This window comes from Rhinolophus sinicus, linkage group LG10, assembly GCF_036562045.2.
Source record: "Rhinolophus sinicus isolate RSC01 linkage group LG10, ASM3656204v1, whole genome shotgun sequence".
Lineage (NCBI taxonomy): Eukaryota > Metazoa > Chordata > Mammalia > Chiroptera > Rhinolophidae > Rhinolophus > Rhinolophus sinicus.
In genome coordinates, this window is record NC_133759.1 from 55083550 (window position 1) to 55108891 (window position 25342).

General features: G+C 45.6%; 1 protein-coding gene and 1 non-coding gene across 4 annotated transcripts in view; one reads left to right on the forward strand and one right to left on the reverse strand.

Moving 5' to 3' along the window:
• Positions 1-3882: 3882 nt before the first annotated feature.
• PTPRG (protein tyrosine phosphatase receptor type G) overlaps positions 3883-25342 on the forward strand; it is a 692573-nt gene continuing 671113 nt past the window's right edge. For 2 of the 3 annotated variants that reach the window (XM_019728372.2, XM_019728373.2), the window contains exon 1: positions 3883-5084. In XM_019728372.2, coding sequence (XP_019583931.2) covers positions 5000-5084 — 85 coding nt within the window. In that variant the 5' untranslated portion in view covers positions 3883-4999. The remainder of the gene's footprint in view (positions 5085-25342) is intronic. The other variant, XM_019728374.2, reaches the window with a different exon arrangement.
• Positions 12463-12566, reverse strand: LOC141567374 (small nucleolar RNA U13). Its single transcript, XR_012489969.1, has one exon. It is a non-coding gene; the product is annotated as a small nucleolar RNA U13 (small nucleolar RNA).

Here is a 25342-nt window from a genome sequence, read left to right on the forward strand (position 1 = left end):
AAAGGAACTGCCTAGCTGAGCTCAGTCCAGATTGCTGGCCTACAGAATCAAGAACAAATGAAATGGTTCTTGTTTCAAGGTACTAAGTTTTGGAATGATTCGTAACATCACAATAAATGATTGATAACAGTGGATCTGGTGTCAGAAGTTTGAAACTTCTGTTGCTTACTATGTCAGCCACCTCAGCCAAATCACTTAATTCAAAGAGCTCCTGCTTTTTTCTTTGTAAAATGTGGATATTTTACTTATCTTTTACCATCAGTTCCAGGTTTCAAGTTTTCAGTTTCAACTTAATAAAAACCCAATTCCAAGATGCAAAAGGCATAAAAGGAATTTGTCAGCTTAAGTAATTGAAAAGTCCAGGATCTGATCTGGCTTCAAGTCTGACTCAATCCAAGGACTCAAGGGATGATATCAGAGGTTTGTTGCCTCCACCTCTCCCCTCTGCTTTCCTCTGCGTCTCAGCTTCATTTTCAAGCAGGCTCTTCCCAAGTGGAACCCTTTTTGTTTCTCAAGGCTTAAGTTCATCCAGCAGAGCTAACCCAGGAGGAAGTGTGACTTTCATTGGATAGAGTGGAAGTATGTAACCACCCTGAAGTCAATCAGGGCAGAAAGCTGAGATGCTCCAAACAGACAAGGCTGGAACATATGTCCTTGCAAAGCCATGGAAGTGAAGACGCCGAGGCAGAGTGTAGTGATGGAAGGAAAAGGGGTCAGCCTCATCAAGACTGTCTGGGGAGATTAGTACAAAAGAAAAGTGGAGTGCTATTACTAGAAGAAAAGAAATAGAAGCTGAGCAGGTAGAAAATAACAGATGTTCATTTCCTATTGCATAAGCTTGTTGAGCAGATGACAGTAATAGCTTATGTTTATTAAATGTTTATTAGATGCCTGCCTGGCACTGCTCTAAGAACTTCACTCTTTTTAACTTCTCAATTTAAGAGTAGGTGCAGTTACTTTTCCCTCTTTATAAATGAGGAAACTGAGGCACAATTGAGCAGGTATAAGTAACATCAGAACCCAACAACTGCCAGCTTAATAGCTTTCGCCTTTAACCACTTGTCTATACTCAAAAAGACTACCAGCACTATGGTAGGCAGAATTCTAAGATGGTCCCCAAGATTCCTACTTCCGGTGTATAATCCCCTCTTCTGAGAGTGGGTAAGGATATGTGAATGTGACGGGATAGTCAATTCCTTTCTTAGGTTAAATTATATGGCAAAAGGGATGAGATGGTCACTCCCAAGACTCCTTCATAGCTGACTATAGAGAGAGTCTCCTGTTGGCTTTGAAGAGATAAGTTGTCATGTCGTGAGGGGGCCATGTGGCCTAGACTTGAGGGAGGCCTCTAGCTGAGATCCACCCCTGGCCCACAGCCAGCAGGAGAATAGGGATCTCTGTCTGACAGCTACAAAGCCCTGAATTCTGCCAATAATCTGAAGGAGCTTTGAGGAGGGCTCTAAACTCCAGATGAGAGTGCCTGGCCAACACTTTGATTTCAGTTTAGGGAGGTGCTGAGCAGAGGAAGCAGATACACCATGCCAAACTTCTGACCCACAGAACTGTGAGATAATAAATGTGTATTGTTTTAAGCTGCTGAGTTTGGGGTAATTTATTACCGGTACCAGCGCCTTCTCTTTGTAGTTTTCTTGTCTTTGCATCAGAGTAGACCCTCTCTCCTTTGGCACCCCCAGGCCCCTCACACCCTCTCCTGGGGTGCTCACTGTGTTGTGGAGCCTCTACATCCCCTGGGGGATGGCGGGGGTTGGAAACACCAAGTGGGAGCATGGCAGGTACACTGGGGGGGGGGGGTGTCATTTTGTGCAGCAAAGACTTGATACAGTGTGTAGTGTGTATGAGTTGTCCTGTTAACTGGTTGTAGAATGAATAAGAAGGCATCTTGTGTGGCATGCCTGTAAAATTCTATTTTGTTATGGAAACTGGTGGGGCCTGGGTTGTAAGAGTGCTTCCAAGAGCAATTTGCGTAAACTTCAGCCTTGGGTCCTAGGACAGTCACCAGGCCAGACCTAATTTGATGTTAATTTTTAGCGTGATCTCCTATTAGTACAGTAGTAGTAATTCACTCTCCAAACCCATGTGAAGTTTCCCCACTCCTAAGCCATTTTTTTCCCATCCCACATTTCAGTGTTTTCTCAAATCATCATTTCTTTTCCCTTTCACATCTGTGGAGGTAGACAGGCCTCAGAATCCCAGCTGGCTACTCACTAGCTAGGGATCCATTATTTTGTTCCTTTGAGCAGGTTTCCTTGTCTATAAAATGGGGGAAATAATTCTTAATGCTGGCAGAACTGTTGCAAGAACTCTGTGACACTATGTATTCTGTACTTTGAAAGGTAAGCTGCACAAAGGTCACAGGCCTTGTCCTTTTTGTTTATGGCTGTGTTCCTAGTATGCCCCCCACACAGTAAGTGCTCAATAAATTTGCTGAATGAAGTTTATGGAAAGAATTCAGCACAGTGCCTGGTAGATAGTATTCCACAAATGGCAGTTTTTATGACATCCACTTTGCAAAGGAGGAAATTCACCTGGAGCTCCGTTCTAATTCAAAGTCCACGGATTTCCCCATTTTATCACCCAATTTTAATACGGTAGTCAAACACACGAGGGTCATACTCACCTCGCTCAAAGCACCCACTGATGACCGACATCCCTTAAATACAACACTCCCAAAAAAACTGACCCTCGGAGGTATTTATGCGGGAGTAAGGATTTTAACAAAACCAGGAAGGGCCAAATTCCAAAGCAAACAAAGTCGACTCATTCCCCGCCCTGGGGGAGGATGTTCACTCCCGTTCTGCTAAAGATAGAGCGCGGGCCCTCCCCGGGAACTTCCTGGCTTTTATTAGTCCGTAATCTCAAAGGTAACTTTTCAAAGGTTTTTGTTTTGGAAGTGTGGGTGTGAAACTGCTTCCTTAATCACAATTTGCGGTAGCATCTGTGTATTATTTGAAAACTTAGTATCCGGTTGGGATGTTTGGGTGGGTGGGGGACCCTGCATGGTGGGATGTAACAGCGGGGCCCGTTAAAAAACTTGTCAAGATGATTTTTAAACAGGAGGCAGAAAAATTAGGCAAAAATTACAAATGGCTAATTACCTAGGCTCAGTTACGTTTAATCAAAAGCCCGCCTTCCCCACTTTTAGTGCCAGATTAAGAGAGAAAAGTAGGGCGCTTAGAAGTCTAAACGATAAGGATCTTCTCACCGAGAGTAAAGGGACAAAACTCATTACAGATAAGGCCAGTCCTCCCATTTCTCCCCCGATTGCTAAAGCAGCAGCGGTTCCCGGGGTAGGTGCAAAGAAATAGGTCCAGACCCGCGGGCTCCTTTCACCGGGCGGGGGCGAGCCCGCCCCCCCACCCCCCGAGTAGGGGTAAGAGGCGCATTTCCTGCGCCCACCCTGCCACCAGGCCCGAGTGAGGGAACCTTTGCTCCTTTCGTGGAGCTACGAGTCGGGAAAACTCCGCCACGGATTCGTCGTGGCGCGACGAAATGGGGTGTGGGGTTCGGGAGGACTGGATTTTGCCAGTCAAGGATCGATGTTCTTCCCCTCCCCCAGCCTCCTCAGCCTCTGACTCGGCCAATGGCAGCCCGAAAAAACAAACAAACAAACAAACAAACAAAAAAACATATCGACGCCGCCGGAGGGCAAAGGCTGCTCGGCTTTGTTTCCAGGCGGGGGAATGCGCTGGGCTGGGGGCGCCAACAGCGGGTGAGCAGGGCGCGCCCCGCCGCGGTGCTGCCAGGGCGATGAAAACCAACGGGATACCCCGGCCCCTAAAAAGGCAACCGGCCGCCCCGCTCCTCTCCTCAGTTCCGAGTTAGCTCCCCCACCCCCCAAGTCCCGGATCCCGGAGTAACGCGGACGTGAGGAGACCTTGCCAAGCCCGCGCAAAGCGCGGTGTCTTTAAGAGCTCGCAGGACGGGAATCTGGCAAAGACTTGCAGGTCCCGGAAGGCAGCCGCTCTCCTCTTTCCCTCCAAGACTCGGCCAGAGTCTTCCCCAGGCCCCAGATTGCCCCAGGCAAGCCCGCAGATCCCGGGGCCGCAGGCGGTGAGAACCGGACCGTGCGACCCTGTGGAGAGGGTGGTAGCCGAGCGTGGCTGCTTTAAGAGCGCGGAGCGCGCGCGCCCGCCGGCAGCCGCCTCTGCTGCGCGTCGCCGCGATCGCCGCGCGCCCCTGCTCGCGCGTCCCCGCTGCCGCCGCCGCCGCCGCGCGCCGCCTGCTCGCTCGCCGGCTTTAAAGTCTCTGCCAGGATCCATGCTCACATGTTACTTCCTGTATGGAGGCATGGCCAGTTTCCAGCCCCGCGCTCCCCGTTCCTCCCCAGCCTGCGCCAGAGCCACAACTTTCAGGAGCATGGACTGAAGGCGCCCTGGCCCCAGCACCCCTCTGAGATCCTTTGTGTTTTTCTCCGTTTCCTCCGGCCGTTTCTATTTTGGGGGGGGCTCTTCGCTTCCCCCGCCTCTCCCCTCCCCTTCCCCGCTCGCAAACATGCCTCCTTCCTTCCCGGGGCCCTGAAAGAGCTGCCTGCCTGAAGCCCGGAGACGCCGCGCCGCGCTCAGCCCCGCGGCCGCCCGCCGGCTCTCGGGCTGCGCTGCGCTGCCGACTCAAGTTGGGGATCCTCGGCTGCTCGCCGCCGCCGCCTGCGGACCTGCCTGCCCCGGGCCCCGGGCATCGCCGCCTCCCTCCGACTCCTCGCGTTTCTCACTCGGCTTGCTCCTTTTTGAACGGAAAGCAGTCCTTCTCGGCCGAGGATCGTCCCCAGCGTGGCTCCGCGTTCCCGGTCACTTTTTGAGGTTTCTCGGGGACACTCGGCGGCTTCCCGGATTCCAGGGGCGATCGGACCTCTGAACACTGGGGGCCAGTAGAACGGTTGACCAGGGAAAGAGCACGGGCTTAGCGGAGGCTCACACGGAGGCAAGAACTTATTCAACAAGTTTACCCCCTGCCTTTCTCTTTTCGATGTGCGTTTTCGGACATGCGGAGGTTACTGGAACCGTGTTGGTGGATTTTGTTCCTGAAAATCACCACTTCAGTGCTCCATTATGTCGTGTGCTTCCCCGGTGAGTGCCGGCCGCCGAGGAGACGCGGCCCTGGCCGGCGCGCGCGGGGGATGTGGAGTTGTCGCCCGGGCACGAAGCTCGGGCGCGGGTCCGAGGGACCCCGGAGAGGGTGGAGGGGGGCCCGACGCCCGTGGAGGAGAGAGGGATCTGCTCTGCTGGCTTTGGTGGCATTTAGGGAGGCTCGTGGTTGGGGAGGATGGAAGAAGGGGCTGGCCAGGGAAGGGTTCAGGGGCCTCAGGGGGTCTGTTCTCGCTCGGGTTTGGGGAGGGTCTGGGGGAGCCGGAGTCGGGAGAAAAGGGGACTCTCTCTGCTGAGCCTACGCCGTTTGCGAGAACTAGAGTTCTGGGGCGGTTGGGGAGACTGTGACCAAGGGAAGACGCTTCTGTGGGTTTGAGGGGCCCAGGGTGCGCCCCTCGCTCAGGCGGTTGATTAAAGGAGCTCAGAATTAGTGACTTGCTTTGCTGCTCCGCGACCCTTTGGAGAGGGTAGTTTTCGGCGGAGGGTATCTGGAGGTTGACCGTGGAGGATTGAGGATATTGGGAACAGTCTGCGTTCTGGTCTCGGGGGCCAGGGGACCCCCCGGTCGGGGCTGGAGCGCGGGGCTGCGCTTCGGTGCTCGTGCGAGGCGGCCATCCCGGGAGCGGGGGCCTGGGGCGGTGGGAGTGCAAGGAGCAGGCGGTTTAGGGAGGTCTGCAGCCCCTTTACCCCGAAACTCTGGTCGGCTGGGCTGGTCGGGTCGGGGCGCCGGGGACGCGTCGGCGGCTGGATTGCTGTTCGCGCCCGGGCGGATTTTTCCGTCTCTCGCGCTCCTGCCTACCTTCATCTCTGCCCTTTTGCAGGCTGTTCGCGGCTGGCAGATCCACACTCGCTCCTTTTTGGCCAGGTTAAGACAGGGACAGTATTTGCAATTGATGACGATAATAAGTGATCGCACGTAGCGGTGTGCGGCTCGGCGACCCTCCACTTCCAGCCCTCCACCAGCTGACCCCCCCCTTCCTCTCTCCCCTCCTGGAGGGCAGAGGCCAGCCGCCTCCCTCTACCGTTTTGCAGGCTCCCCGGGCTACAGCCCCAAGCTCCCGCGAATCCGTCCGGCCCCCTCCCCAGGGGTGGAGGCCACATTCTGTGCCCTGACTGGGGAAGGGGTAAGTAGAAGGGGGCGATTCGTTTTTCATCCCTCGCTCTCTTAAGGACAGAGAACCCCCAGCTTTTCTGCCTTCTCATCCACCAGCTCCTGGATACCCGGAGGTGGGTGTTATCTGTACCAAACAAAAAAGGGAACGTGCCCCGGTGTTTCTCCTCTCCCTGGTGACAGCTGCCTGTCTCCGGGCGGCCGGGTTTTGGTGCAGCGGTTCCCTCAGCTCCGTCGTGCGCCCTAGAGCAGGGCGCGGGCACTCTTACTGCCCTCGGGGACTGGTAGCGAGTGTTCCCTTTGTAGGCATGGGGGTGGCCTCGAGGGGCGGAGGCAAAACACTTGTCTTCGGCACCCCCTTTTCCCTCTGTGCTTTCTCCTGCCCGTGGAATCATCTCTCGGAGCTTCTGCCACAGCCCAGAAACCTAGCTTGATGCCGAGCGAGGGCATGCATCCACACTCTCCCATAGGTTTGGGGTTTGCCCACCAGAGGCCAGCCTTCTTGGGGCTGTAAGGCGGTGTGGGCATTTCCTCTTAAAAATGCACTCTCTCCCTTAAAACATCACTGCTCGGTATTGGTGTTAGTCGTCTGCTCCTTCTAGACTTTCGTCTTTGCTGTGGACTCCGGCAGAGTGGACTCAGGTGTACACTGGGCTCGAGTTCTGTACGGGTCACGCTTTACTGGGGGTAGTGGGAGGCAGCAGGATAGCCTTGCGAAACAAGGAATTTCTAATTCCATTCTGGCCTTCTCCTTACGCTCGGGCATGCAGTCAGTGGGCTGGTCGTGATTTTCTTTTTCCTGGTGTGAGGAAGCTTGAAATCCAAAATGGGACCGCCAGTGGTCCCGCCTTGGTGGGGCTTGGACAATTTTAATCTTCCATATTTTGTTTTAGTGCCCCCTCTGCGAGGTAAATAGCGCATTCCCTGGTCCGAGAGCCGAAGGGTGTCAGAAAGGGAAGGGGCAGTGGTTTGGAGCACGGGGAAGAGGAGATGTGGTTTGGGAAAGTGCCGCCGGAGAGGGTGCAGCAGCGCTTGGAACCAGGCAAAGTTAAAATGTCAGAGAGCCGTGGGAGACGCCGGCTTTCGGGTTTCCGAAGGTGCCGTGACAACGCTGGACCTCAGGAGGCGCTCTCGAGCCACTCGGCCGGGCTCCTGCCACCTCCGCTGGTAATGCTCGGCCACCTCCGTGCCCTGAGGCCTTGGTGGGAGCCGGGATGGGGTCCGCGCGGTCGGGGTCCCAGGCTTGGGGGCTGCGGATGCGCCTCTGCGGAGCAGACGACCTCAGCTACGCGCTGCTGCTCCTGGCCGGCTCTGAACCCCATGGAACCTTGAGTTCGCTTTGGGATCCCCCTTGCCTTTCATAACCTTGGAAGCGTTTAATCTGCTTGACAGGAAAGATGCAAATGCTTCTGGTATTTGATTAGGGTCCTTTTTTGTGAAGTTTTAACCAAAATTCCTTGTTGTTTTGTTTGTTTCCTCTCAGAATTAAACCAACTTTTCAGTTGCATTTGAGTTCTCAAGCATCTGTAAGGATACAGCGGAGCTGTAATTTGGAAGGGTTTTGGAAACAGCCAGGGCAGGGCATGGGTCTTGCCCCAGCCGATGTGAAACAATGCCTTTTAGTCTCTCAAAAAAAGTATGGCGTTGCTGTTAGTGTTTCAAGTGATATTTCCACTCTCTAGAGCAGAAGGGTGATCAGACATGATACAGTGCATACATAGCACGTTCTTTTCTTTACATGTCGTAAAAATATTATGGAAAAACTTGTGAAAATGGAAAAATGTAATGGACTCTGGTCTTCCCACTCAGCTACAATTACCAACTCAGTCTTCCTCCTTCCACACCCCCCATCCTCCCCAACACCTCTTTATTTTACTCCTCGTTCATTTAATAAGCCTTTGGTATATATCACTATCACTGAGATTGTAAGTGACTCCAACTGGATATAAAACATGTTGCTTGAGAGGGGTAACGTTTTATGCATTTTTCATTCTTAAGCTATTCAAAAGAAACTTAAAAGAGAATTTATTTTTTTATTGATTTTTTTCTCTCCATCCTCAGAGTGAAACCTCTTTGATTCTGATATGTTTTGTACCCTAATTAGATTACATCCAGAGGCTGACGTTGGAAATACTTCAGATGGATAAGCTCTGCGGCATATTTTGGAGGTGTCAGAATCTGAGGATCCATGATTGATGTCCCGTGCATCTCCCTCTAAGCTGTCTCGGTGTATTTGCCTGTACATGTTTTAGTCCTGATGGACGTCCTTTATGGCCTTAAAAAAATGCAAAAGTGATATTTTTAAGTCAGCTACCTTGCTCTGAGGGATGGGGTGAGAAATCATGCAGTCTCGTCCCCACACTCCCCCTTCAAGTGTCTTATTTGAAAATGAAGAATCTTTATCCAGTCTTGGTTCCTCCGACACAGTTATGGAATGAAATCTTTGATGTTTCCTTCTAAACAGTATTCACATTACAGAGTTGATGAAGTTAGCACATTAATACAAATTGACATAACAGGACTTTTTGGAAATAAGAGAAGTTGCTGTTGATGGTGGCAGAAAGGTTATAGGAAAGGTTGGCTGAAATGAGAAAAAGTACTAGCCAATAAGTGAAACTGAGCATCTCCCCTTAATTATGGACTTGTTTTCACTGAATAAAAGATTATGTTGTTTATATGAAGTAGTACAGGGAATGCTGATGATTTTATGCAGCAAAACAAAACAAAACAAAGCCCCTCTCAGATTCATGCTTCTATTTTGAAAAACTCCCAAGTTAATGTAGTATAATCAGTTGTCTCTCAGTGCACCGATTGGAATGAACTCTCTTGCCATTCATGTAAGATCGTTTCAGATGCCCCAGAGCAATTGTTATTAAGGGGCCCCCTCCTGCATCCTTACCCCTTCCCCATTTTTTGGAAACTTCTTGACCCAAAGGACAGTATGGACACTTTCATTAGTCTTACCTACATGAAGAATGCAAATTAAGTATTGCTAATGCTTGTTGCTTTAACTCTTCCCTTTTATGGTGAAAGGTTTTTGTTTACTTTTTAAATTCGAATTTCCATTCAGCATTTTAAGAGCACGAAGCACAATGCAACGTCATTTCTAAGCAGGATGCAGACTATACTGAGGATGTGCATTCTGAATTGCAAGAGTGAAAACTTTGTGATTAACACTTTCATTCTGTGGCACATCCATCATGTCATCACATTTCAGAATTCAGGGTTTATGGGAGAAATTCAGGATATCTAAAGTGACCTCCAAAGTGCTTGATGTGCCCCCAAATAAATCCTTGGTGTGCTTCGGTTACGGGTTGCCCACTATCAGATGACAGGTGGTAATCACTGAAACTGCATTTTTGGCTGTGTCTGTGTAGAGAATAAAAGCTCTGTGTATCAAACAATATAAAGGAAGCCAGGGAAGTGTGCCCTGCCCGCCTTGTAGTTCTCCACCTGAGTTTGATCTAGGCAAAGCTAGTGGCTACTGAGGTACTCAAGGAAGTGAGAAATGGTCTTCCGAGAAGAGCCTGCCCCCAGCGGGCACTGAGAGCTTTTGTGGAATTCTGCAGCAGTAACAGTTTGTTTCGGAATGAGGTTGCTTGGGCCTGGGCACACATTAGGCCCTCAGTAAATATTTGGAAATGATTAAAAGATCTGATATCTGGGTTTCTCTGTCTGACAAATGGGAGTGACCAGCTTGCTAAGAACCAAACCCAGGACTACGGCAGTGTTCTGTGCACTTAAAGATCAAATGCACATCTGTAAAAAAGCCATCTGATTTGACTTTTTTTGATACTGTGTTTATGTGGTGGTGGAACAACAACAACAAAAATCCAAAAAAAATGTTTTGAAAACTCTTGTTTATTTCTCCCTGCTTTGTCCTACAATTCCTCTTTGTCTCAAATTTCCAAGATCATAGAATTGACTCTTTAAAAACATAGATCTAGAAGTAATGTTAGTGAATTTCATTTTCAGAAAAGTCTCTGATGATGGAAATACATAATGTCAATTTGTGGTTTGCTCCTCTTAGGAAAAGGATTGTGAGGTTTATAGTGACGGCTGTGCAAGATTGCCTGAAGTAGCTAGAGGGCTCTGTGTGCTCCTGTCTCCTCCTGGCAGGAAACATGTAATTGGAGGGGCCACTTCACCTGGCATCATCTACAGCAAAATGTTTGGTGTTTTGACTGGCAGAAAAAATACCCATGTGAGATGCTTGCCAGGCCTATGCAGGCTCAAAGTTTGTATGACCATGACACTTGATATGACGTTTAAAAAAACATAGAAAGTACTGGAGGAATGACAGCAGACCAGGTTCCAAATGTGCTGGTTTTGAACACCCCTCTCTCCCCTCCAACTGAATTGGGTGATGCTACTGATATAATTTGGGTGGGGGGGGTGTGAGAGAACTTTGGTGTCTGTCAACCAGTTTATGATTATCATTGTGTACTGTTTCATCAGCATATAGCAAGGAGAAGTCTTAGGAACCTAGAACCTGCAATGCTTTTTGTTTTCTTTCAAAACCAGGTAGCTGTGGCAAGTTGTATGGAGTATATCAAAGTACGCTTAAGAATATGGTCTCTGGAGCCAGCTGGCCTCTGCTATTACTAGTTGTGGGGCCTTAGACAAGTTACTTAACCTCTCTGCCTCTCTTTTATTTTTTCCTCTGTGAAATGACATAGTGATTGTACCCTGACTCCTAAAGTCTTTATGAGGCTTGAATGAGAATGCTTGCTAAAGGACTTAGCCCTGTGTGTGGTGAATAGTAAGTGCTCAATAAATTAACTGTTTTTATTTCATGTGTACTGAAGAGATGAGGAGTATGTGGGAAGAGGAAAATAAAAAGGACAACTGCATGCAAAAACAAGAGCATTTTAGAAATTAAAACTCACATGCTGTTTTTTTGTACTTGAGGGCAAGAAGGACTAAGGACTGGCCCAAGGGCATCCCATGTAAAATTAGTAAAATGGTTACGATTCGAGGTGTAAGATGAGAAAGCCTCAGTGAAGCCTGAGATACCTCCTTACTCACATGGCAAAGGAGGTCTCCACTTTCCCACCTAAAAAAGGGAAAGATGTTCTCTGCAGGCTTAAACTCTGCCGTGTGAGTGTCCCAAATTCCCTTCCGTGGTGTTATCCTTCCTGGAAAGAGTTGCTCGGTCCTGCACACTGGAATACCCATTCTTCTAAGACCTTCTGGACTGTAAGGTAACCAAGGAGAATGGGTCTCTGCTACTCTCCTTTCTGGGCTTTAATCTTGTGCCACTACTGAGAAGCAAGCAGTTGTATTTGGGTGTTGCTTTTATGTTGTACTTGTGTGACCATTGCTCACGCTAATATCTTGGTCTCCACGTCTGCGTAGATTCAGACCTGCAGAGCCTGAGAGAACCGTGCACTGTGCTTCGTGCCTGCCTTCTAATCAGTTCTTTGCAAACTGAAATCAGCATGATGGTTTTCTGGCCAAACAACAAAGTGTGATTTTTAAACTACTCAACTTAGCTATTTTTGGGTTGTAGCAAAGTGACACAGTTGGCTACTGAAATCTAGCAACTAAAAAAGAAGAAACGAAAGCATAGTTCATGGAATATGTTAACACTCCCATGTCAGAAAATAGGACAACTGGTCTTATTTTTGGGTCTGTGATACTATTTTTCTCAAGAGAAGACTGAAGCAGGTTGTCGATTGATATTGCAGAGGGAATACTTTTGAGGAATTCATACCAGTTACTATATGAAGCCAGGAGGTATTTTGAGGTTTTACACCATTGCAGCCTCATTAAGTTCCACAGTGCACTGATATCAGATAAACTCATCAATTTGGAATGATTTGGATAGGAAACACAGCCATAAGCAATTTACCAAATACCAAAGCATAGTTCAGATTAGTGAGGGAATGTAATTGACTTTCCAAGAGTCCAGTTCGTCATGAATCTCAAAAAGATTTATTTACAAAGCAGTGGTTATTTACAAAAGAGTTCTTATTTATAAGAGAGTTCTAGTCATTTAAAAAAAAATACCACTTTTCTGAAGTGTTTGGATTCAGTGAGTGTGGAGGCTAAGAATCCACCGATGGCTTGGCTCTGTCACTGGGTAGCTGGGCTGCCTTGGCCAAATTACCCAGCATCTTGTGGAAGTGGCGTTTGGTGATGTTGGGAGACTTGGAGTCCCAGATATATACATCTGTTATTTAGGAACCACACTGGGATCCCAGAGGGCCAGACTGAAATTTTTTTTTTTTCTTTTTTCTTTTTTAATGTCAGACGGGTAATGTGCCAATGTCGTAACAAGGTTTGTGGGAGGCACATCTCACGCAAAAGCGTGACCACCCAATCATCACACTTATGAACTACAAAAGGATCAGACTGAAATTCTTGATGTGTTGTAGCAGTGTTACCTTGGGCCAATAACAGTGCTTACAATAGCCCACACTCACCTAGCTCTTGGCTTGATCTACTTGCTGTGCCTGAGTTTTTTATATGCTGCTTGAATCCTCTCTGGACGTGGAAACCATGAATATCCCCACTTTAGGATGAGAAAACTAAAGCTGAAGGAGGTTGCCACTTGTCCAAGGTCACCCTTGTAGTAAGTGGGGGTGGCTATAATATGTCTCTCTAATCATCTCAGGATTATTTTGAATTTCAAACTGGTTGTTGCTCTTTGGAAGCTGTTTTTCGTACTTGCACAGGAAGGCCAATTACAAGACAGACCCAGCCTGTGGTTTCACCCTAGTGCTTTTCCCATATAAAAGCAAGTACCATAAACACTGGGTGAAATAAAGGTGTCTTCCTGTATTTGCTACAATTAAATAAGGAAGTAATGCAATTAGTGTAGGATTTTATTTGGTTACATGGAAGAGATGACCTTTCAGCAAATTACGTTAGCTTCTGAATAAGCTGATAATAACTGGATAGAGTGAATTTGTTAGTTTTTTTGACTCTTCAAAATGATCTACGTCGATTTAGTTTGTAGTTTGAGAACTTTTTTGGGGGGCATTGAATAGGGTTACTTTTAATAATGTGATACTATTATGCTTTATATCATTTAAGGGTGTGCTGTAGGTTCTGAATCACAACTTCAGAAAAGGTCTGCGGGAGTTGTACTTGGCAAGAGTGGTTTGGGTTCTGGGTTTTCCTCTGGCGTTTAGAACTAGCCATGGGAGCCAGCCGAGTCAGCTGTGGGATCTGGGCAAGACTCTCAGTTCCTTTGGGGTTGTTTTCCTTACCCTTAACGAAATGGCTTCTAAAATTATTCTGGAATTTTAGGGATTGGTGATTCCAGCCTAGGCACTTTGGAAGGGTTGTGGTCCTTCTGCAAGATGCAAGTCCAGTGACCACTGCATATTATATTGTGATTTGTGCGGTGGACTTCTTGTTAACTTTCCACTGAAAGTTTGCTTCCTAAGGCCCTAAGAACCCGCTGATTATCTTGCTGACCTTGCTACAGAGTATCCCCAGGGAGTAGCAGATAAGGTGGTGAGTGGATCTTGGTTAATGGAATGCCTATAAGCTATTTTCCTTTTTTAACATTAAACCTTATTTCTCCTGGAGTGCAGGTCAAAAAAACGGAGGCTTGCTCATGCCAGCGGAGGTATGTGTGACCTTAAAAGTATTTAATGTGATTTATGATGGGAATAGTGGTGGCAGTATTCTTTGTCTAAAAAGAGAACCAAGAGGCTAATTTCGGATCTTTTGTCTTACTCTGGACAAGAGAAATGGAGAAAGAGTCATTTGTGTTATCTGGAGTTCTGCAGGTGGCATCCGACATGTTCTTTGGTCATACTGTGTTGAAAAAAGAAAACAGTTGAGTTAAAAATTAGGGTGTTTCACATTTGTACTATCAACAAGTATAACTTGTGTACCCATAGTGTGCCAGGCACTGTTCCAGGCATGGGGAGGGAGGCAGTGATGACCAAAACAGATGGAAACCACTGCCCTTGCGGGGGGCGGGGGGCTTCCCACAGAAGTCGAGGTTACTCCTGAAAAAAAAGAATGAGGTGTGTGGACGGCCTGTGTTCTTGGTTGCCAACAACAGTAAGCTGGAACTAAATAGTGGCTGTCCCCTTGAGATGGAGCCTGGCCCGCAGCGGTTATTTACAATACTCAGCTGGTCCCTGGAGGTGTTTGGCACCTGCGTGTAGGTGAATTCTAGATTTCTACCTGAGGGACAGATTCTTTGTTGTTGCTTGTTTGGGGTGTTGTATTACCTGGATTGGTTGTGTGTAAGTGTGTGTGCGCGTGCATCGTTGGCTGATGAAGTGACCATTCCCATCAGTCTACAGCTTAGCTCTCCTGGCTCTGTCCTTTTCTGGCTCTGCAAATAGCATGCTGCTTGGACAGCGCACGGTAATGTGGCGATTCCTATTGCTGCTGGCTTGTTCTGTTGAAAAAAGCTGTGTTTTGAAAAATCTCCCATTTGACTTGAAGAAATAGCCCCTTTGGTCACTTTCTTGTTGTCAGACTACTCGAGGAAGGCACGATGTGGGGACATAAGAGAGAAGGACATTGACCCATAGAGTAGGATCTACGTAAGTTATTATTAGAGGTGTAATATTAGCGGATCCCTTGCCAAAGATCATAATTTTTCCACATAACATCCCTGACCCGCTAATTTTTTGCACATGAAATCCATTTCTAATAGATGATGGAAATAATCACGTATCTTAATTTTTCAAAAAATGACAGATGAAAACCTGAACTTTGAATCGGTAGAGTGGCAAGTTTTTGGCATGGACAGGTCAAAGATTTGAGGGGGTGATTCCTTCACCCTAATTCCAGCATATCTTTTTTATCTGGTTTTTATAATATACAGTATGTTCACATGAATTTCTCACATGACTCATAGCCTAAGTAGGCGATACGTTCTTTGACGGCAGGACCTCATTCCTCCTTCCACCTGTTGTATTTTCAGTATCTAGTGGGAGTGGGCATATTTGAGGATTGATGGAAGGAACAGATAGTGCTCTCTAAAACAATTACAGGACATTTTACAAGACGTTGGTGCCAGTGTATGTGGTTTCCAGAAATCCCACATTTGTATATTTCATCCTCTTAAGAGAAATATTCAAGGTTAACATCTTCCTGAAGAGAATTCAGAATGTGTATATTGTCATGGTGTTTCAAGTCCCTCTTTAAAAAGGGAGAAGCTAAATTTGTATCTCCTGTTGCTGGCCACCAAGGTATCTATTGCTGAAAACAAAACATATTCTAATTAGAGGTCAGATGTCTTGTGGGGCAGTAGGGTTATGCTTTCATGGTCCCAAACCTTTTTTTTTCTCTTGTGGAATAATTTAGGCTACGTTTTGGGACTCTAGTATCCATTGCATCAGAAGTGGCCTTAGCTTTAGGTCGATCTAGAAGTAGACATCTTCACTTCTGCTTTGGTTGTTCTAGAAATAGTGACATGAGGTGTGTAGAGGTCAGTAGAGCTTGCTTGTGCTAATTATAAAGCGTGAGATGAATAGTGACCTGTTGACTAGCAATGGCTTTGGGCAGGTTGGGCCAGGAGAAGGGCTTGGCCTGCCTGAACTGACAACTTTTTGTTGCTTGACAGGTATTGGTTTGACCACCTTATTTAATGCCCTCAGTTAGACAGATATTGGCTGGTACATCATGGAGCAAAATTTTCTAGAACACATTGTTAGTCACTGCCTGCCCTATTTTATTTCTCTCCTATCCAGTTGTTTTCTCTTCTAAACTAGCCATTTTCTCTACATCTATGTGTGTAAATCACTTGACAATTTTAGGCATCAGCCCCTCATTTTCTCAATTGGTCATTTGGGACAGAAGCTGCTGAAATAATTTCATGTGATAGAGGGTGGGTAACTCCGGCATTAGACTTCTTTCTGGACATTTTTTTAGAGTATGATTTTTAAAAGAAAAACTCTGTGATTGAAGCATCGTAACTGATACAAGTGAGTTACTTTGCTGGTTCTTGAGGTTTTTGCCTTCACTGGTTATATTAAGTGGAAGGAAAATTGATTTCTGGAGAATCTGGGTGAAATGTAAGCACTCTGACCAGATAAAGGAGTTTGTGCAAATAACTCTTTTATGCCTTGGGACCTTTAGTAGGGTTTTGAGGAAATGAGACTTGAGACAAGTGGATTCTGATGAAAGAGGCCCTGCCAAATGCAAGTGTTTTGAATTGCACAGATCTGTCAGTCAAGTTAAGTAACTGGCCCCAGTCAGTGAATTCTAGCTTTGTCCTTTACCAACTTGGGCTATTTACTTAACTGTGTTGGTTTTCTCATCTGTAAAATGGAGGAGTTTGAACCTCCTAGAGTCCTTTGGAAGATTAAATGAGATATCGTGTGCAAAGCATCAGAATAGCATTAGATACGCAGGATGTTACAAATGACACCTGCTTTTAATAGCTGTTGCTTACGGTTTATGAAACGAATGCTTGCATAAGTATGCTCTCAGTTACTGCCATGCAACCCTATGAAGAGATGGGAGAACTGGAACTGAGGGAAAGCAGCAATCCTACGTTGAATGAAGTGGAGGAATCGAAATTTGAACTTGGCTTTTCTGGATGCTGTCATGTGTCTCAGCTAGCAGAGAAAATGATGGATAAATTTAATGTGCACATGGCTACTCAGGAACAATTTTTGTTGACAGAGATTTACTAACGATGGCTATTGGATTTTTAATTTGCTCTGTATGCCCCCAGCTTGGAACAGGTTCAGAGCTACTTTTGGTTTTCTTATTACTGAAATTGTCTGTGTGGATATAATGTAAATGCCTTGCTTTGTATTTATTTCTGTGCTAACATGGGACCCTGGGTGCATATGGATGGAGACTTGTGGTGGAAGTCTGCAGCGCATATTTTGTCTTCTTGCCATTGTGTTATTTTACAGTTTTTCTACACAGGGATTGGAGATCAATATTTGAAATGAAGGTTCCCATGCCCATAGCTGTGGCAGATATTGCTAATCAATCATGGAGCTCTTTCCTGCAAATGCCTGGTGTCTTAGAATGAATGCTTCGCAAGGGTTGGCTTGGAGAAGACTTTTGTGCCATTCCTGAGCTATGCTGAGACACAGCCAACCTTTGAAAATATAAGGAAAAGCTATCTACGGGCTTTCATATCCTTGCAAATAGGTTTACTGCTACATGGACAATCTTTAAGTCATAGAGCTGTCTCGAAATTGACTTGAAAGAGCAGGTATCAATAGCAAGTATCCTGATCCATGAAACTGCTTTACGCTCATGTTTGACTCACTTTCATTCATTCAGGAGAAAAAAAAGAAATCTAACCTCTTGATGGTGATTACATCATATTCTAATTGGTGAGCCCTGCTAATGGAGGTTTAGGGACCTAAAATTAGTGACTTTTTCCCTTTCTTTAAAGCCCAGAGGTTTTGCATCAGATTATGGCTGTTGTAGGACTGTTTATATTCCAAAGTGACACCTTTCTGAATTCTTAGCTATTTAAGTAAGTGTGTGGGCTTGGTGACCGCAGTTATTAAAACTGTGACTGACGGAATGGATCCTTTCCCCATGTTGTTTATACCTGGTACAGTATCTTGTGTTTACTTTGAATAAATTCATTGTTACTGTTAGGGTGGCTAACTTGTTTCTCAAAATTTGAGTGGTCCTCTGACTCGTGTTATTTTTATTAAGGAAATTACAGAGTAGGGATAAAAGGTGAAAGGATTTCCTTTGAGAAGTTGACATCAGATAAATTTGTGGTGTTTGGTTAATATACCAAGTACTTGGATGACATCAAGTAATCCCGTATTTGTTTCCTGGATATTAATTTTTTTCCCCCTAAGGGTCCCTCTGATGTTGAGCCTTAGCTTTGAAATGTCTGTAGAGCTACACTGTCCCGCATGGAAGCTACTAGCCACATGTGGCTAATGGGCAGTGAAATGTGGCCCGTCTGAATGCAGATATGCTTTAAATGTAAAATACACACTGGATTTCAAAGACATATGAAAAATTATGTAAAATATCTCATTAAATTTTTACATTGATTATCTATTGAAATGATAATTTAGATATATTGGGTTAAGTGACATACATTATTAAAATTAATATTACCTGTTTTTACTGTTTCCTGTGACTATCATAAAATTTACAATTACATACATGGCTTGCATTCGTGGCTTGCATTGTATTTTTATTGCCCTTTGCTCCCTCACTTCACCTTCCAGAAGAACCGTTCTCAGCTATCACACCGTCTGTGACATTGATCACCTCTTCTCTCTTTCCTGCCCCTTCAAAACACAGTGTCAAGAGAGGCTCTGGTCACGGATGCAGAGGGTTGGTTGCCTTCTGGAAGGCACTGTTACTAGGAAGCACTGGAGTCTGGGTATCAGGACAGAGAGTGGGGTCATTGAGCTTTATGGGTTTGTTTGCTTATCTGTGCAGTGGGGTAACAGTCCTTGCTCCGTGAGTTTGTTTATGGAGTAAATGAAGTAAGCCATGTAAGGCTTTTGGCACAGTCCTGGCAAATAGTAAGCACCTGAAAATAATAGCCATTATTGTTATTTTACTGGCTCCCGAGTGGGCATTTAGCTGAATTCCTGGCTTTGATTTCTCCCTCTTCAGCTTCTAGGTGGTGAAACATGTGGGACTCGTGGAGGGTTGCAAAAGAGACCTGCATACTTTTAAAATGCCAGCAGCCTCTGCTGCCTAGGAAATCAAGGACAGCTTAGAAAATACCTTGAGAGTTCTGTTTGAGCTCATGCTCAGCAACATGAAAGGTAGAAGGGACCTTGGCATCTTTAGAGATTGCAAACGGTCTGCAGAAGCTCTTTGACAGGAGTGCCAGTCCGTGACAGTGCTCATTCCCTCCTGCCTGGAGTAGGAGACTATAGAATCCTTCCTCACAGCATCCTGGGCCCTTGCGTGTGCTCTCCTGGGTATTTTGCTTTATTCAGGCACATCTTCCCATTTCTAGTTAGTAGCCAAGCTCATACCAGATCCAACTGCTGGACTCCAGATTATTACTAGTGGTTCAGGCTTTAATACACCTGTGGATATGGAGGTGGATTGAGGTGTAGTCTCTGTATCCACGTAGTATAGAGAAGTCCAAACACACCTCTGAGGATTTTTGGCTCCTTTCTCCAGGACACTGTTAAAATGGGTGGCTTTTCTAGGTGGAGTAAATATTCTGCACTCACCACCTCGCTACTTAATTTGGAAATGGAAGTTAGGGAAAATGTGAGAGACGGACAAAATACACTTTTATTGGAAAGCTCAGGTCTGCCTAGGAGGGCTTCTAGCATGAGGTCCTGTGTGTCAGTTTGCACTTGCAAGGTTAAGAACTAGGGCAGGGGTGACTGATGCTGGGGAGGGAAGCAGTGGGACGGCTGGGAAAAGCCATCCCTTTTAATTGTTTTTCAGGTTCTGGATGGGAAGGCTTCCTTCCCTGAGAATGTTTGGCAGGCTGGACACATGCCCTTTGTTTGGTGCAGGTGATAAGAATCTGGGTTTCAGTTATAAATTCTTTTGTGAAGGATAAACAAGGATGTTGAAGTCTTCAAGTCAGAGTGTTGAAAGAGCCTGTGGGTCCTCACGCCTCATCGTAAGCCTGCCTTGGAAACCCTGGGGAGGGGTGATGAGAGCTGCTGTGCAGGTGCATGTGGGAAGGGGAAGAAAGGGAGTTCTCCGAGGACTTCCTCCGACTCTTCAGCAGAGCCAGATTTCAGAGTGACTCTTAAGGGGAAATAGTCCTCCAGACCTAGACTCGTATGTGCGTGCAGAGCCGTCGTGCTCCCCTGGCCACTAGGGGTCAAGGCAAACCCCTTTTTAGTGATGGTCGGATCACCTGCATCTGCTACTGACAGCTGCCTCCTCCGCTGTCTTTTCAGTGGATCTGGGAGTTTACTCCTGTGTCCTGTTTTCTGATGGAAGCCCTGATTTCTAGGAAGAACACCTCCCTCCCCAGCCAGTCTTGCAGGGGTGAGGCCAGGTATCTGGAAATTCTACTGTTACTGCCACAGGTGTTTTTACAATGTGGCACGGCTAACACAAACCACCATTTATTGGGTGTCTGCTACGAGCATGGTGGGCCTCATGCTAGCGGCTGGACACACCTTATCTGAAATTCATCCTTGTATTTCCTAGGTGTGCAAATAGAAGTTTTGCTTAGTTAAAAAACTTACCCAGTTGGGATAGCTTTGAAAGTTATGGATCTAGGATTCTGACTCCAAAGCCAGTGATCTTTTCCCTAACAATGTGAATTGCACTTAGTGGATTGAACTCGGGGTGCTTTAAGCCTGATAGCTGAATTCTGGCAAGTGGAAAGGCCAGGTAAGTGAGGCCTGAAAACTAACTTGGAGAAATCTTGATTTTTCCCACTTGGCCACTATAGGGATACACAGAATAGGGTTAGTTCTTTGTATGTATTCAGACATAGGGTTGATGAAATGCTACAATGCATTTTCAACCCAGTAAATGAAATGTACATAAAGGTAAGAAGGAAAAAATAAAAGCCTTACTGGGTAAGTGTTTTATTCCTATGGCCAAGAAGAAAGTAAAAGGACTTCAAGATTATTACAGTAGTCCTTTATCCGTGGTTTCACTTTCTGCGCTTTTAGTTACCTGTGGTCAACCGCTGTCCAAAAATATTAAATTGGAAATTCCAGAAAGAAACTTTTCATAAGTTTTAAATTGCATGCCGCTCTGAGTAGCGTGATGAAATTTCCAGTCATCTTGGGTGAACCATCCTTTTGTCCTGCGTCCCCATGCTGTATGTCCTCCCTGACCATTAGTCACTTAGTAGCCATATCAATTTTCAGATTAGATCTCAGATATTTTGAGAGAGAGACCACATTCACATAACTTTTATTATTGTACCTTGTTATAATTGTTCTATTTTATTTTTGGCTATTGTTAATCTCTTACTGTGCCTAATTTATAATTTATTGTAGGAATATATAGGAAAAAGCATACATAATACAGGGTTCAGTACTATCCACGGTTTCAGGCATCCACTGGGGATCTTGGAACATATTTCTTGTGGCTCTGGGGGAACCACTGTATTTTCTTCTGGCTGCAGAAACCTTTCAGGAGCTCTTCATAAGTTACCTTGGGTAGGTAACAGGATATAATAATACCTTTCATCTGCAGAGAGCACATTTTCAAGGTACTGTGATTTCTGCTGGTTCCTGGAGGTTCCAACTAGTTACAGAAAAGTAATGTCTGTGAAGTAGGGAAAGCATTTGTGTTTCCTTTGTTGCTGTCTTAGTCCCAGAGCACAGCAAACACACATTCTCGCCCTCTGACTTGTTCAAGGCTTTGGGGTTTGGTCCACTTGTGTTTTTGTCGATATTTTGGGTACCATCTATAGCCAAGGAGGAAACCAGGTATCTGGGGATGAATTTGATTAAAATTTTCTTTCTCGGTGGTGGATACTTCCCAAGGCTGAATAGGTGGGCACTCTTTGTGAATAATGAACCCACCTCACGAGCTCTTAGTGAGTTGTATCCTAGAGGAGCTATTGTAAACCTAGATAGAGTCAGTTCCCTGAAAGGAAGTTGCCAACGTTTGTTTTCTTCTTTCTTTTTTGCCACATCTGTTAATTTTTTCCAGACACTAGTTAATCAGACGGCAAGTGCAAAAGCTCAACGGTGAGAAGGAAGGTCAAATTGGTTGTTTTTCTCCATAGAGCCAAAGCCCCAGTTTTAAAGATAAAGAATGGATTCCAGTCGAATACTAGTGGAAACGTCACGTGTTTAGCCCTTTGCGTGGTGTATAGGGGTTCTAAAATGTATGTGAATTGGGGAAATAAGATAAAGGCCCCTAAAACAGTTTGCCTAGCTGTGAAAGGCTGGACACATAATAAAATGCTGAAATACTGGTTCAGTTCCTAAGTTCAGGAGCAATAGAGTATTGAGAATGACATTCCTGGGAGTGGCGGCTCTATAAACCTTCGAAAGCCTGGCTGGTATTTTATATGTGCACATGGAAGAGGGGGCACTAGTAAGCAGAGGCAGTAACGAGCCTTCATGTTAAGCTGACTGGCCGGTGGGTGAATGGGCTTATTTCAAGGGCGATATCTTGCAGTTGTGTGACTTGGACCCATGTCTGCTTTGTATCTTGGCTGCTTCCTCATGGCATAAAGCCTTATTGACTGTCAGCTTGCAGATGGACACTGCCGAGCTTTGAGAGGCGTGGAAGCCAAAGTTGGATGCATTGACTGGCCCTTGAATGCCAGGCTGAGGCATTTGGACTTGATTTTGTTGTCCGTGGAGACTGCGAGATAGCACAGGGAAAGGCTGCATGACTTTTTCACAGAGGTCTTGTACACTGAGACTGTAGTGTCTGCTTGCTTTGTCATGGACCTACTTTGTGACCTAGTCCCCAATTTCCCCCTCCATAAGATGGGGCAATGGTCACTATCTCACAGAATTGAGGTAAAAATTAAATTCTAATGTAAGTAAGGCACTGGTCCCCAGCAAGCACACGGCTGGAGGTACTGTTGTTACTATATCTCTGTTGTACACGCCCGGCATCCCTTTACCATGTTTTGCCAATAGCATCCTTGCTGCTCTTTGGGTGGTCATTTCTCAACTCTCGATGGAGTTGATGGGGCCTTCTGCTAATCAGTGGACTCTGTCCACCCCTGTTTGAGGTACAAAAACTAGGCTAGGCCCACCTTTTCTCCCTGGAATTGGATGCTTGAATCAAGACACGAAGATTGACATCTCTCTCAATTCCTGCTGCCTCAATCCCCAGAGCAGTTCTGATCCGTGCCCTTTCAGAAGCTGGATTGTTGGGCTGTTGATTGGGTTCTTTGAAATGTCCGAGGTCCTTTCAATATATATATTTTTTCTGCCTGTATTAACCAAGGGTTGATTTCGGTCATTTTCAATCACAGGGCACCAGAATCAGACGTAAGTACATATCAGGGCAGGTAACTAGGTGTGTTGGGAAGGACAGGAACCGTCTCTCCTGCCTGCCAAAAATAGTCATTTAATAATGGTTTCCTTCCCTGTTTGATTTTTCAAGTTCATTGATTTTGAGCTTTTTATCTCCAGGAATTTCAGGACTTTTATTTTGTTCGGTGCTGGGGACGGCCTCTCTAGAGGAGACATGCTGGTAATACTTCGCCTTAACTGCTTCTCTTGATTTTATTTGTAAATGAGAATCCTAAGGATCTGTAAGGAAACGAGTAAAACTTAATTGAACAACATTTAGAGCTGGAATTAAAAAAAAATAATAAAAAGAGTCCATAATGGTAAGAGGCCCTGGAGGATGAGATTAATGCAAAGCTGTGAATCTGGGCATATATTTTGCCCACACCTAATCCTGTCTGTTCTGTTTTAATTACTGCTGAGACTGGACGCAGAGAGACTGCCTGATGGCCTCGGGAGATTGTCTCTCTTATCATATCTTGTCCCCACTCATGGTTTCCTCTGCGGGCGTTATTGGATGGCAAGTGTTCCGACCTAAATTAAAATCAATAAGAAGCAATTTCATTTGTTTTTAACTATGAAGACAAGTGCTTCCAGCAGAGCACTATGCTTTCAAGTAAAGTTCCGTTTTGTTTCGTTTTGTTTTTCCCTTTTTCTGTCAGGGGCCCAGAAAGCATTAATTTTTCAGTGTAAGATTTTTCTGATGGTGGTACCCTGCTTTGATTTAAGGGCTTGTTACCATCATCATCGCTTTAAAACTGGGATTATTGGCACTTGGATTACTTCTGTGTTTTATAGATCATTGGCAATCAAAACGCCATTGAATTTGTCCAGCTATCACTTGGGAGCTTGTTAGAAATGCGGGATCTCAGCCTTACCCCAGACTCATGGAACCTAGAGTTTTCTTTCCCACAGGACCCCCAGGTGATTTGGAGCACCTTGGAGTTTGAAGACTGCTCTCTGTGTTTGAATGGGACTGCTATTTTAATCTTGCTTTCATGATTTTTTTCTATTGAAGTGTAGCAAATGTTTGTTGTAGAAAATAGGGAGGTCATAAATGTACATAGAGGAAAATAAAATCTAACCTCAACACCCAGTCATAACTAATGACTTAACCATGTTCGTCTGTAGCTTTTTGGTGCATTGTTGGAATATTGAAAAAACAAACTATTAGAATCATATTGTGAAAGATACTAAAGCATCTTTTATTCAGCATAAAGCTTAGTTCTCAGGAGAGGAAAGATGAAGATCCAAGTTCTCCTTTGGTCAATGACAGAAGATTCTTGAAGAAGAGACCTTCCTTTCTCCCAAACTTGTATAATTTGTTAGGGTACTACTATGTGCCAGGTACTGCTGTCTTTCTGTGGGACCCTCAAGTTGGTAATCACAGAAGATGATGAAAATCAGGGCATTGGGCTTTTGAATCCTAACATGCATTTTTCTGGATAGTTGAGACAAAGGGAATTATTAACGTGGCTTGCTTTTTGCTTAATTTTCCCCCTTTTTATTTTTCACCTTGCTTAGCTAATACGAGTTTTGAATAATTGCTACTTTAATTGCTTTCATTAGGTGATAGATTCCTCTGATTGAGCAGACCTTTCCGTCCGAAAATATCTAGGATTTGAAACTTAAGGGCAAGAAGGACAACTTCTTCAGCAGGGGAAATAAAGGTGGTTGTCTTGGCAGCGGAAGCTTGCTAATTACACTGCCAGTTGTAGGATCTATTTGCGATGGAGGCACTGGGGACCCAATTAGCAGGTCATTTTCATGTCAGGGTGTGGGATTGGACTCTGGTGTGTGAAGATGATACGGCAACCAGCAAGCACCTTCTCAGTGCAGGGGAATTGGGGATGCTTTTAGATGTGGTCGTCTTGGATTGCCACAGATACTAAACCTCTCCTGTTACTAAAGTTCTGCTGTTCCTTCTGTTCATTTGAACTAACAGTTTCTAAAGTTATCTTGTCTGCAGGGAGAATACTACTAAAAAGTTGGTACTGTCTCAAGAGGATGGCTTCCCAGGAAGGAACTGGCCACGGTGATAGTCACAAACTGGAAGAACAGGGATGGAAGAGGCATGGGACCATCCCTTTGGTCTGGATGTCCCATCTGTCTTGGGGGCGTCTCCCTTCCCTGGAAAGACCTACTTGGATTCTTTCACTAGCATTGATGAGGACATGGTAGGACATCAAGAAACAGACTGAGTAACCTTTTACTGTCTGTTTTTTCTTACCGTTTGTAGGGCTGAAGTATCAGCCCCATATGTCTGTACCCAG